The sequence below is a fragment of the Parasteatoda tepidariorum genome, chromosome 5 (genome assembly GCF_982258835.1).
Source record: "Parasteatoda tepidariorum strain Cologne lab strain chromosome 5, Ptep-v5.0, whole genome shotgun sequence".
NCBI lineage: Eukaryota > Metazoa > Arthropoda > Arachnida > Araneae > Theridiidae > Parasteatoda > Parasteatoda tepidariorum.
In genome coordinates this window covers 10,413,464-10,426,883 of record NC_141759.1, presented here as the reverse complement: position 1 = coordinate 10,426,883, position 13,420 = coordinate 10,413,464, and the positions used below count along the sequence as shown (strand labels likewise).

At 29.3% G+C, this 13,420-nt stretch overlaps 2 protein-coding genes across 9 annotated transcripts in view; one reads left to right on the top strand and one right to left on the bottom strand.

The window, feature by feature from the left end:
- Positions 1 to 448: 448 nt before the first annotated feature.
- LOC107437008 (U3 small nucleolar RNA-associated protein 25 homolog) lies at positions 449 to 12,034 on the bottom strand. Of its 7 annotated transcripts, none has more exons than XM_087163398.1 (8): positions 11,953 to 12,034; positions 11,713 to 11,790; positions 10,489 to 10,593; positions 9,093 to 9,206; positions 8,904 to 9,011; positions 7,432 to 7,481; positions 3,942 to 5,093; positions 449 to 1,043 (listed from the first exon to the last, which is right to left on the bottom strand). In XM_087163398.1, exons 2-8 carry the CDS (start codon positions 11,732 to 11,734, stop codon positions 501 to 503), a joined length of 2,094 nt encoding a protein of 697 aa, XP_087019524.1. In that variant the 5' UTR covers positions 11,735 to 11,790; positions 11,953 to 12,034; the 3' UTR covers positions 449 to 500. The 7 variants fall into 7 exon arrangements, with proteins under 7 accessions (XP_087019524.1, XP_071041125.2, XP_071041126.2 ...); XM_071185024.2 differs by having other exon boundaries at positions 11,713 to 11,805; positions 11,969 to 12,023; XM_071185025.2 differs by having other exon boundaries at positions 8,904 to 9,008; positions 11,713 to 11,805; positions 11,969 to 12,023.
- The window catches only part of LOC107437007 (NBAS subunit of NRZ tethering complex), a 112,653-nt gene continuing 111,257 nt past the window's right edge, over positions 12,025 to 13,420 (top strand). For both annotated transcript variants that reach the window (XR_015433605.1, XM_087163397.1), the window contains exon 1: positions 12,025 to 12,429. Coding sequence is in view for 1 of the 2 variants with exons in the window: in XM_087163397.1 (XP_087019523.1) it covers positions 12,343 to 12,429 (87 nt within the window). In the remaining variant the exon portion in view is untranslated. The remainder of the gene's footprint in view (positions 12,430 to 13,420) is intronic.

The window sequence follows — 13,420 nt, the reverse complement described above, 5'->3', positions numbered from 1 at the left end:
CGAAAAATATTTTCGTATTTTACCTTATTTTTGTGTTGATTTTTTAATAAAATTTTTAAATTTCACAAATTATGTCTACATTTTCACAAAATAGGTACCTCTAAAAAAGACCTAGACAGACCCCTGATATAGTATAAACCATTGTTTATTGTGGATTTATTGCTAGGTCAACAGGCAGTTCCCTATAATAAAATTTGACTGTACTACTTTTCAATGAAAATAAATAATTATTTTTGTTTACTACAAAACTTAAGCAAACTTAAAATTATTAAGTTCATTCCAGGATTTTAATTCTTTATTTTTCTCTGATTTACTACTGTGTGTAGATTTTCAGGGAACTTACTTTGGGAGTCTGTGATCTAAGATTCAAAATCAGAAAAAAGGAAGAAAGTGCAAAAAAAGTAGAAGAATCCAATGCTTATAAAAAAAAAGGTTCAGATATTACACATTTTAACAATAAAAATATATATTTATTAATAATCGTACCATTTTACTATTAATCAGCTGCCAACATATTTTACAAAAGTTTTTTGTTTAGATTTCAGCATTTTGTCAGCTTCTTGAATACCCACCACATGCTTCAACTGCAAGAAGTCTCTGGGTGACACAATAACGGTGCACGTCCTCTCTTCATCTTTTCTCTTTGGATGGGAATCCATTAGAGAATTGCATATCTCTCGAAAGAACTTGGGGTACGTGGGCAGTTTATAAAATATAACATGCTGGATACCTTTGATCCAATGTCTAAAGTAGAAATGGGTACGTTCTGTGTACAACATGAAGTGTCTGTGTCCTTTGAAAAACAGATCTCTACCCTGAGCTTTCTTTCCTTTGTCTGTGTATTCACACATCATGAAGCAACTGATTTCGGATGTACGGAAATGATGTCGAAGTTCCACATAATCGAAGTAACTGGGCACGTAAATGAGTGTCTGGACGGTAGATTTGTCGTTGACAAACTCTGGGAGAATCTTTTCTGTGAAAAACTTGCGCCTGTCTTTGTATTCCTGCTGAGGATTATCAGAGTCAAGAACTCTGAAACACTGCAAATGAGAAAAACATAGTAAGAAAGGTCTTTCCAACAGTGCGGATAAATATTTCTAATGAAATGACAGAAAACTAACAATTAAAAGAGCTATATTATAAAAATGATGACAGAACCACCAATATTTAAACTCATTATAAAAAGTATTAGAATTAAATGACTATTGAAGTAAAACTGTAGGCAAAAGCTTAAATAATTTCATCATTTTAAACATAAGGTAACTAATAGACCTTCTTTAAACATAATGGTAGCAAAATGTATCGATTAATATATTTGGTATTGATTAAAACAGAAAGAAAAAAATTGCTATCATATTAAATATAAAAATCCAGAAGAATGGGCAGCCACACATGTGACAAGCGATTAAATTTCATAGTGGCCATATCATGTTATTAGAAAATGACATGATTACGTGTATGTAGGGGAACATCGATTGGTGTTTACTTAACTTTGGCCACAGATTTCGTTTTCTGGTCTTATTTCATTCCTGTAAATGTGTACATAATATCAATGTTAAGTTTTATTTCCATGACTTTTGACTATTAATAGAAATTATCACAAAATTGTGTAAATAGCATTTATTTTGCACAATTTTAATAAGTAAAAGAAATATTTATTTAGTCGTGTGCATTATGCATTCCAAACATTTGTAACAAAACAAAATACTGTGCATAGTCACATTATTTATATTACTTACCTATTAGGTCTCATTAAAATTTAACCACAATAGTAGCGTTACTATTTTTCTTGCTTTTTTTTAAATTCAGCAAATTACATTATTGTTTGCGATTGAACAGTTATTATTATTTTGTTTTGAATTATTGAGGCTACTAAAAACACATTTGAGAATTAATTGTTATACATATTGAGATTGATAAAATCAACAATAAGTTTATTAAACAGAAAATCAAAACCTAACTTGTTTAAATGGTAAGTTTTCAGCAATTTTCCAAAATCGTGTTAAAGCCAGCCAATACATACCATCCACTTTCCCACAAGCAGTGATGTCACTTTCTACCAATAGCGTGATTCAGCCAGTTTTAAATTCAATCGCTCATGGTATGCGATGGTTTGTTTCAATAACATGGGGGCAATGGTAAACATATCAAAACCATAGTTTATAAAAACAATTCCATTTGGCAGATACAAGAGATTAGTTAAGGTCCACCATTTAAGGCCCTAGCTCAGATAGTCCGAGATATGATAAATATTAAAATTTATGAAGACATTAACCCAAATCTAATGAAGGGGGAAGGCCAAGTAAAATACATTACAGTCAAACCTGTTAAGATGACTACCTCTGTATATTGATCACCTGTGTTAGTTGATCTACATAAACAAATACCAAACAGGTAAAAAAAATTAAATCACCCCTTTAAAATTCAATCACTCCATTAAGTGAATTTGTTGAACCAGGGGTAGTCAGCTTCAGTTAGTGCAATTAACGAAATTCAGTGTGTTCGATTTCCATATTTACAAAGCATGAAATATAATACTTCTTAATTTTGCCCTTTTTTTACTTAATAATTTAATAAAAAATTTTTTGTAAGTAATAAAATACAATATAAATTACATTTTTACAGTTACATTAATAAAAAGGACAATGCACACATGTTTTAGGTATGCTTCTATGTGCGTGATGTACAGCTTTAAGCTTTTCAATGACTCTTCTGACAGAAGTCTCACCCAGGGTTGGCAGGTTTTTGCAGATATACATTATTTGTATTCTTAATACAAGTGGAGAAAAAAAATTAAGAGAAAAATATTGTTTTATTGCTAAGTGTAATAATTATAAATAAGTATAATAAACAATATGAATTATATTTATCATTAATCATAAATATAAATACTTTTAAATTCAAATTAACATACTGGATAATAAAGATATTCGGTATAACATTGAAATTTTTTTTTTATACTTGTATCAAGTTTATATTTATACAACATAACTTGTAAGTTCCTTATAAATATTAGTTATATGTTCCTTATATGTCAAAAATGCATAGTAATAAACTTTTAATTTTCTTAAATATCAAAAAAAAAAAAAATTTTTTTTTTTCAAAATAGAAATATATAAACAATTTTTGTGCAAAATTTTTCTGCACATGCATTTGAATATAAATTTCTGAGATTTTAAATCTGTTATTTTACCTTAATTTTAATTAAAAATATTTTAAAACCTGCTGATTACCCATAGTATAATTAAGTTTCAATATAATGCATGGCAACTGTTGGTAGTTTTGAAGTTCATATATTTTCTTGGCAAACTTCAGTTTTTGACAGTTTAAACCAGTATTATACCCTTGTCATGTCAAAAACCACTTTTTGACGTCAAAAACCACTTTTTGACGTCAAAAACCCAACCCTGGTCTTACCAAAACATTTGCACTTAACTAGCAGATTCTATGGATTTAATAAGAAAATATAGATACTTTTTCACTGTGTTCATAGTATATACATTAAATTGTTGAAATTAATTTTTTAAAGCAAAAAGAATTGAAATGAAACTGAAAATTTGGTCTATCTATTTACAAACACCTAACGTCACAAATTATGTTTTTAAAGAGGCCATTTGATTTGCAATCTGATGAGAGTGGGGTAAATATGTGTACTCCTATTGCACATTTTTAGAGGGGGAAAATATGAAGTGACATAATTCTGTAAAATAGTACCGCTTATTGCTCAAAGTGAGAATTGACAAAATTGAAGCTTAATTGAAGACTCACTATAATTTGTTATTTTTAAATTTCACTCGTTTCATACTTAGTTCTAAAACTATTAAAAAAAAACAGAAATCAGTCAAAAAACTTTCAAAACTTGAAAGCTTTCACTCCATGCCTAAATAATTGAAACTTTCAAATAATTTTCAATTAACAAATAAAGATGTGTATCTTACCATTTGCATAGCAGGATAAATGAATTCAATGATTGGATGCGCGACCCAATCATGAGATCTCATGTGACCCACATAATTATAACAATGGCTCATGTAGTAGTTGTACACAAAAGAAGAATTCTCCACTGCACTAAGGTAGATATTTTGCCGATAGTATTTTGCTTTTTTATCCAATGCATATTCTCTCACTCGGAAATAATTAATTTTCTTGTTGCCGTGTTCTTTTTTAACAAGGTGATTCATACAAAGCAAAACATGACCAAGATGGACAGGATTTTGGATCACGAGGACATCTAATCGGTCAACAATGAATACTTCGACAGAAGATAGAAAGTCCGCATCCCCTTGCCTATTATCAGTATCCCCTATAATGGGTCTCAAACCAAGAGGTGAGGCTATGATCAAATCAGATTTATAAAAGTCGGAGAAGAGAGTGATATGTTCGTTCTGGATGCGGAGTCCGATCTTGAAGTCTTCGTTGTTGTTTCCATCGAATATTTCGTAGAAGTCTTCAGGTTTGTTTTTGCTTTTAGCTCCAGTTGGTCCGTAATCTTTCTCAAAGCGAGTTTTATTCATAACTTTGCACTTGGGTGGCATCAAAGATATGATCTGATTGACAATGCGATGACAGTCACCCCTGAAAGGGGCGAGAATAAAAACGGTTGGCTGCGTGAATCCCTGATCTCTATACTCTGCTTGAGGGTTCTTTTTCATCTTGCTGTTATGGTGAATTATTCTAGCTTTGGACTTCAATATATGGTTGAGAATGTGGATGCAATAGGCCCGTCGAAGTTTTTCTCGGACCTTGAAATATTGCTTGGTAAACAATACGTCAATGTAGTTGGTGATGATATTTAAAAAAGACATCTCTAAACCGGTAAGCTGCTTCTTTAATTGTGAAACAGTTGAAAGCAAATTCTTTTTTAATGCAAATTCTGATATATTTTTTTTATCCAATGGTGGGCTCTCAAGATGTGGAAACATTTTAAAGAAATTCATCTGTCCTAAACCAGGCATTTCTACTTCCTCTGCAAGCTTGTACTTTAATCTTGGGTTTTTAGGCCTCAGAGCTGCTTCAGTGCATTCATCAGGTAATGTGAATTCAAAATGTTTCACGCATGGATCTGATATCTCTTCAACTTCCTCTTCAATCTAGAATGGAAGGTAGAAAATTCACATTAAAAATAATTTTTTCTATCAGTTGCACTTGATGTATCATTTGCTCAAGTGATGACATTCTGATCATACCTACAGAAAGAACAAACAAAGAATAGAAACATTCATTCAGGAAAATTCAAACAAGCAACAATAAAAATTTAAAACACTAAGGTAAGATGTTTCATGTTCATTATTTGATTACTTTTTCAAAGGACATAGAGTGGGTAAGAGAATATTCTGGATCTGTTCAATGAACTGGTAACACAGTCATGGCTAGTTTTAAATTTAAAGACAGCAGTCGAGTGTCGATTTATTAAGAGTGTTCTCTCATTGAGAGCTTTGTTCTAAATTTTATCCTCGATTCAGGGTTGCCACAGCAAAAAAGGAACAAAAATAGTTTCTTTTAGTAGTCTCAAGCAGGAAAATAGTTGCTTAAAACTACGAAAATAGTTGTCTGAACGGGGATAAAAATTTATCAAAAATAGTAGCCAAATAACTAAAATTATAGCATAATTGTCATATACTATGAACTATGCTCCAATTAAAAAAAAGTTTTGTACAAATATAAAAGGTATACATATTAGAAAATAGATACCTAAACAAAAGTCTAATTGCAATAAAATATTAATAGAAGGAAAACAATTAAAAAGAACAAAACTGCCCCTCAGAAAGAAAAAATAACAAGTACTTTATTAAATCTAATAAAAATTAAAAATGTTTGGCTTTTTGGACATACATGATTGTATATGAGTTTTCTTTCTTTTATTAACAATTTAGTTTATTTCTTGTTCGTTTGTTTCATGCTCTTTTTCTTTTTGTTGTAATTGCAGACAGAATACCTTCAATCATGCCTTGTGCAACTCTAATTCCTTGCATATCTTCCTAAGGGCTTCCTTAAGTCTTTCATTCGCTTCTTCTAACAACTTGTCAGCTGTCTCCTTCAGTGAAGTGAAATAACAAGGGATGGTTTAGCGTGATGATGTCACTGAGCATTACGCACATGGTAGGCAAAGTGTCAGCGAGGGGACTGAAAGTAACGTTCATTTTTGAGAAAAAAAAAACTTCGCTAAGAGTAAAAAAGTCTTTCAATAGTCGCATATTCCTGAAAATGGTTGCTTTTTTAGCCTTTTCAGGCAAAAAAAGTCACCACTGAGGCCGAAAATAGTAGCAAATAGTCACATTTTAGTAGCCTGTGGCAACCTTGTCAATTCCTTCTAAAGCCTTATTTTGATGTGTCTTTAATTTTTAAATATTTTAGTATTCAAAAAATAAAGTAGTCAATGTTAAAAGGGGGTATGTAATATCTTTTGAAAAGAAGTTTTTTGTTGGTTTTGGAATATCAATCACCGATTATCAATCACCGATTATCAAATGTAGACTGGCAAAAGAAGAGAATCCAACAATTAGGAAGCAATCAAAACAATCTTTCCACAATTGACAAATATTTTTGGTTTTCCTCAAAAGTGCAGATTTGTAACATACCCCCTTTTAACTCTGAACGCTACAAATTGAAAGTTTGGATAAAAACCGTCCCACTAAGCCACAATTCTTATTTTCAAATTAGTGTCATAGTTTGTTAGTTTTAGAAAGGCTAATAGCAAAACCAGAGTTCATGCTAGCATATTTTATTCATTTTAAAATGCTTGTATAAAAGTTAAAATAACGCTTGTTTATACAATTTTTATGGAAAGTATGTACCAGTAGTATAAGCCGAGGTTGTTAAAAATATTTGTTTTTGTATTGTTTTACTATTTGTTTATGAAAAAAAATATTTCCTCAGAATTTAAATGAATATTGCTTTCAAATTAAAAAATACTTTGCAACTTTTTTCCATCCCTGATTTTTAATTTAAGGATATAATATAAATCTACTGATTTATTTATATTTATATAATTTTAATACAGACTTATTAAACCTATCACTAATTATGACAGACTTACTAACACTAACTATGGTCAAAAGTAGCAAATTATAAAATATGATTCTCTTTTTAAATTGAAGTTTTTTTTTCTAAGATATTAAAAAATTATCCTGTTAGACAATTTTCAGCTTACTCTTTCTTCCTTTTTTTTTCAAATAAAAAAAAAATCAGTTATTAAGACAGTAACACTTACTGCAGCACTGGCAAAACTATTAATAGATGTCATCATAACTTTTATTAGTTGTAGTTTCGAATAAAATTTTTCTCTTAAAATATGAGTAATAAATTATTTTTCTACATGCATTAGAAAACACAAAAAGAGTTTTCTAACAATGTTAAAATCTTAGATTAAAAGCCCTTCCTTTGCATACCAATGACTATTAGAATTATTTTAAGAACAGATTCACTCACGTCAGAGCCTGCAGTCTCATCTTCCAAATCGTTTTCAGACACTTCCTCCTCTATAAGCATACATAATAATATTATTATCATATCTTTCACCGTCATAAAATAATTTTTTTTAAAAATCTTGTTAAAATACTTCACTATTAATTCATACTATTGAACATTCATAATAATGACACGTATATGACACATATTCCTAGAATTCGCGGCAGGGGAGGGGGGAGCATTGAGTTCCAGACTCCACAAATTTGGAACAAATGGCATGATGTAGTCAGCATAATGGTGACTGCCTTTTAGTTCTCAGACAAACTTGTACCGTTGATTTGCCTCAGTACCTTTATTATTCAGCCATTCCTCCTCATATTTAATTTAATAGACCTGGTACAAACCAATTTAGAGCTGATTGAATTTCAAGCTACCACCAGGGATGAAACTATAATGCTTCACAGTCACTATGCCTCATTTATATAAAAGTAATATAAATAATATAATGAGATCTTTTCAAGTTCGTACCCTACAATTGCTTAGGAATTCGGTTCAGTACTGTAGTTGTTACACTAAATCAGAAATTATATATAGAGTATCTGGCAATGTTTGTTAGTAACATAAAGTTACAGTTAAAATTAAATTACACTATGAAAACTTTTAATATAAATGAGAAAATTATAGCAATTGTTATCATGATAATCTCCATTTTTGACATAACAAAATATTTTAGAAAAATTAATTAGTTAATGACCCTATGAAGCCATGTTGTAAAATTCAAATTAAAAGCACATAAATTCAATGATTTATTGTGATTTGAACATTTTTTAAAATGCAATTATTTTTCATAATTTTCAAAACATGGCACAAAAGTAGAAAGTGATAAAAAAAAACTAAGAAAGTAATAGCAAAAATTATTAAAAAAAAAGAAAGAAGAAAATTACATATCTGAGCAAAAAAATTAAGTTTTATTATTTTTTAATAAATATAAATAAAACAATATCATACAAATCCTTAAATAAAACCAAAAGTTATTTTGATGGGAGGATTGCCACCCCTAGCTTATACCTAACTTTTATATTGCCACTTTCTCATATCGTAACTTTGTTTTTTCCCCACATCTGCCATATCAGTATATAACTCTCCTGAAGTATTTGTATACATCCCCACTATATTTTAGGTCCTTTCACTATTAGTATAAACTGATTTGTGACTACCGCTTCTGTGTTTTCGCTTGCCACTCTACCCATCTTTCCATTGTCAACATAACAGGCGCCCACGGGCTCAAGCTCATATGAAGGAGTTAATTGTCCACAGTTCAACAAGTTCAAATGGGAGGATTGCAGTATAACATTTAAAAAAAATTAGAGGATAAAATAAATTTATTTATTTATTAACAGCAGTAAAACCCTGATTATCTGACCACCGATCATTTGAAACTTTGGTCCAGTACAACTTTAATATTTATGTAATAAATTAAATTTTAAGAATACCTGAATCATCTAATGTTCTTTTTAACTCATCTTTTTCAGATTCATTTTGTTCTGAAATAGTTTCTTCTTCCAATGATTCCTTACTTTTTGATTTTTGTCCAGAATCTACTTTTTTAAATAAACAAATAAATATCAAGAAATGATTTTACAAATATATTTAGAAACATTTTTATTTACAATTATGAATACCTGAATCTTTCAAAGTTCTTTCTAACTCATCTTTTTCAGACTCATTTTGTTCTGATTGTTCAGAAATTGTTTCTTCCTCCAATGATTTATTACTTTGTGATATTTTTTCCAATTCTACATTTTTAAATAAACAAATACATATTATGAAATCACTTTATAAGTAAACTTAGAAACAAATTAATATAGAAAATAAATCATTTCTAAGTGTAAATAAATTCACTGGCTGTTTCTTTCATCCCAAGTAATTAACGTAATTAAAAAACGACTCTCTAACACTTTAATTTAAAGATGTCTCTGTCTTTTAAAAATACATTTTTGAATCTATGACCTGCATTTCTGCTTTAAAGGGATTATGATTGTTTTCTTCTTGGTGAAACAAAAACATTAACACAAAGATAAACCAGAAGAAAATTCTACAACATAATGCTAAAACATTTTTGAATTACTATTATTATTATTACAATTAAGCTATTATACAATATGTCTTTCATATACATCTATTTTTAGATGTATTTTCAAAAGTAAAAAATAAATAAATATTATTATTTTCTTTTTCATGTTTTAACTGCACTAAATGGGACCAAGTGTAAGCTAGAAACAAGGCTGTGAAGTTCTTAAAGGAAATTAATGATTCTAACTTCTGCAATTGTAAAACTTCCTCACATATAAAAGTAACAGATATAACAGAAAAATATTATGAAATTGAAAAACTGGTATTGGTAATTTCTAAGAAACAGTATAGCTTTGGCAAGATCTAATATGATAGAGGTCCAATTTGATAAACCTTAGAGCTGAGAATAATGGTGAATATCCCATTTAATGAATAATGGCATCCTTCTTCCCTTAATATTTGTTTATTAATATGTCAATAAAATTGAAAGAAATAAAATATTTATTAATGTATATAGCCTATAAATAAAATTAATTACTCACGTTAAAATTTTTTTAAAAATTCACGTTAATTTCATTTTAAATTTTAACAGTAACTGGAGTCGCAGAAAACATTTTTTAAAAAACTCTGGCTGTGATTCTTTTTACCAAAAAACTACTTTTAAACAAAAATATAAGTGCAAAGAGAAATAAGTTATAAATTGTAAATCTAAAAAAATAATGGGCAGTTTAGAAAATCTTTTAAATTCTAAACATCTTTTCAATGTTCTAAAAAAAAAAAGATTTATAATTGCTAAGCATCACCAATAACTTTTTCTCAAGCAAACCCACTCATATCTAAAACATTTCTATAGATGTGAAATAAATGTACTAAAATTCAAGCATGAAGAAAACAATATGTCAATATAATAAAGCGATAAAAAAACTTATTTAACTTAACTAAAAAAAATTTTTTTTATGTATGTTTGATGTTTAAAGATATTTTAATTAACAGGGTAATGCTTACCTTCAATTTCTTTTTCTAATGCAAATCTTTCATCCTTCAACTTTTTAGAGTTTTCTTTCATTCGACTAAATTCATCATCTAAAGACCTCTTAAGTGATTTTTCTTCTATAATATGAAATTAATTTTGGGATGAAATGATAGTACACTAAATCAAATTTTAATACTATTCTTGAAATCACTATACGTTTTTTTTGGTAAAGCATGCAAATGAACTTTCTTTTAAGCTTTAACATTTATAAAAAACATCTTATTGCAATAGGTGAAAATTGTTAATTTTTTTTCTTCAATAAAGAGCACACTAGATACATTTAAAACATTATAGAGAAGAAAATTCTTTTAAATAACTTAAATTTATTTGATGATTGAGTAGGTAATCAGATTTTAGAAGTCATTATATACTACTTGTTAAACGATGTTGCTCTGTTTCACACCAAAAGAATTTTAATATTTTCCTAACAGATTTCAAAATAATATATTTTCTTAACACAATAAACGAATTTCAATATATATTGGAAAACAGTTTTTAACACTGATTAAAAATAAACATACTAGATATTTAGGAACAAAAAATCTTTAGTGATAAGTTTAAAAAAAAATTACAAAAGTTAATAGAATATGCAGGGAGGACCAAATCTTGGCCACTTTCAAGCAGTGGCCCAGAAGAAATGAAAAAAATCATATTGGGAGACCGACTTCAAAAGCTTAACTCCTAGCCACCCCAGAACAAACCTAGACATTAAAAAAAAAAAAAAAATACAATTTGTAAGGGTACCTTTGGGATTGAAGATAATGGGACTGATCACAATTAAGATACATTCCCATTATGTAGACTGTATTTCACAAAATCAAATGATCAAAATTGCAATTACTTCTTTTTTTCAAAAGAAATCACTAGTTTTATACAAACATTATGACATACTAACAAACAAATTATAATAGCAAAGAATGCAGCAAACTTTTGATTTATAATATTGCAAAGGTAAGTGATAAAATGCCTTCTCTAGATATGGGACATGTAATCACTGCAAGAATGCAGTTTTATAAAGAAAATTTTCTTTCTCTAGGAATCTATAAGAAATCTAAGTTTAAACGCAAGTAATAAGTTTAAACGCAAAGTAATTTGTCAACAACATTAGCAATCAATTTATACGATCTTCAACAGAGCTTATTCATGTGACTTTTCATAATAATCAAAAGATTAATCAATGTAAATGTTTGACGAACCATCAGAATAATAATCTTCCATGATTAAATATTTGGCTCGTCCCTTTCACGTTGCTAAATTTATGTTACAATAAATTGCTATGTTATGTTATTGAGTAAAGTAAAGTGCGGCGTGCTCTCTGCTTTCGCTTATAGCACTGCGTTTCAATAGGTAAGGCTTAATTTAGCCTATCAATATTTATTTGAGCTCTGAGGCTCTTCTTCAAATACAACATGCTACCACGGAATCCAACAGGGAACTCCGTGTTATGTTATTAAAATTGTTATTATAAATGAGACCCGCTCTTTTCACTTCTAGCCTTCAGTAACAAAAAGTTGGCACGATGCCAGCGCGGTTTTCGCTTTCTTTTTCATGCCGTACTTTTTAAAAAATTATATTTAAAGTAAATATTACATTTTTTAACCCTAGATTATTGCTAATTTAAAGAATTTCTTAAAATGGAGTTTTTTTTATATTTAAAACACTATTTTTATTTAATTATGTTTTAATATTATTTGTTTAGTATAAACTTCAACTTCAATCTTATATTTATTTACCATCGAAAAAGACTTGTTGGCCAGAAGTTGACAAGCAATTAGCAAATGATTTCGTGTTAAAGAACTTAATTCTCAAAATTATATTTATTAAAAATGCAGGAAATTGATAATACAACATTGAATAATATTTTATATGAACTACTGATTTATGCTGAATGGCAGCAAGAGCCTGAAATTCAGGTAGAAAAATTATGTTCAGTACATAAAATTGTTAAATTTCAATTTTATCACTCATTTAAGATTATTTGATTTGACTTAATTTGTTTTTATTCAGGGAAATATGATTCTCACAACACTGCGGTACTGTAATATGTCCCCCACTGTTTAATTTTTTCGTCAGACGTAGCTTACAAAACCGTCTGAGTTTACAATAAGGTTTGTATTTAATGTTGTACAAACGGCTATCAGCTCTTGTTCCATTAATAATATAATTAACAGACACAATAATAAATTTCAACATATAATGTGTTTCACTATCACATATATTAGATAGCTTTAAAGAAAATAAATACCAAGTTGATATAATCATATATTTGCATGTCAATAATGTTATTATCAGAGCTAGGCATTGTTGACTTAAAAATGGAAGCAGAAAGCTCTAAAAACTATCAAAAATTCTCCTAAAATTATATTTAATTTTTAAAAAAAATTGTAAGTATCTTTTACAATTGCTGAGTGATTTGCTCTTGTTGGTAATTAATACTTTCATTTGTCCCGCAGTGGACTGATCGTTAAGACACAGTTCACAACAGATCACCGAAGTCAAGCATCACTGACTACGGTCAGTGTGCGGGTGGGTACCCACTTGGATCAGTCTGCGTAGGGACCGAGGGTGTGCGGTATTGGTCCTTGGTAAACTGTTCTGCCATAAAGTGCTCGACTTCGTGTGCTGGTCGTCGGGCTACCGAAGCGGGGGTGCCATCCCCTCTGCAGAGGATCAAAATTGTGATGACATGTCTTCGGATCATCCTCAGGGGTGTTTCCCAGACCGTTGCCAATAGCCCATCGTCCAGCTTTAGTGCGACGTAAATTAACTACAACAACAATAGTTTCATTTTTCTTCTCTACTTTTAATGCATTTTTATTCTATATTTGTTTTTAATTTAATCTGAAACTATGCTAAAGCTGCCAAATCTTATTTACTCATTTATGCATTTTTTTTTTTTACTGA

Excerpts from the sequence above, each read along its gene's own strand:
- LOC107437008 (XM_087163398.1), bottom strand. The coding sequence starts at position 11,734 with ATGGAAGATTATTATTCTGATG. Across the intron at positions 9,207-10,488 it reads ATTAGAAAAAGAAATTGAAG|AATTGGAAAAAATATCACAA; the intron begins GTAAGCATTACC and ends TTAAAAATGTAG. Across the intron at positions 9,012-9,092 it reads AAGAACTTTGAAAGATTCAG|TAGATTCTGGACAAAAATCA; the intron begins GTATTCATAATT and ends TATTTAAAAAAG.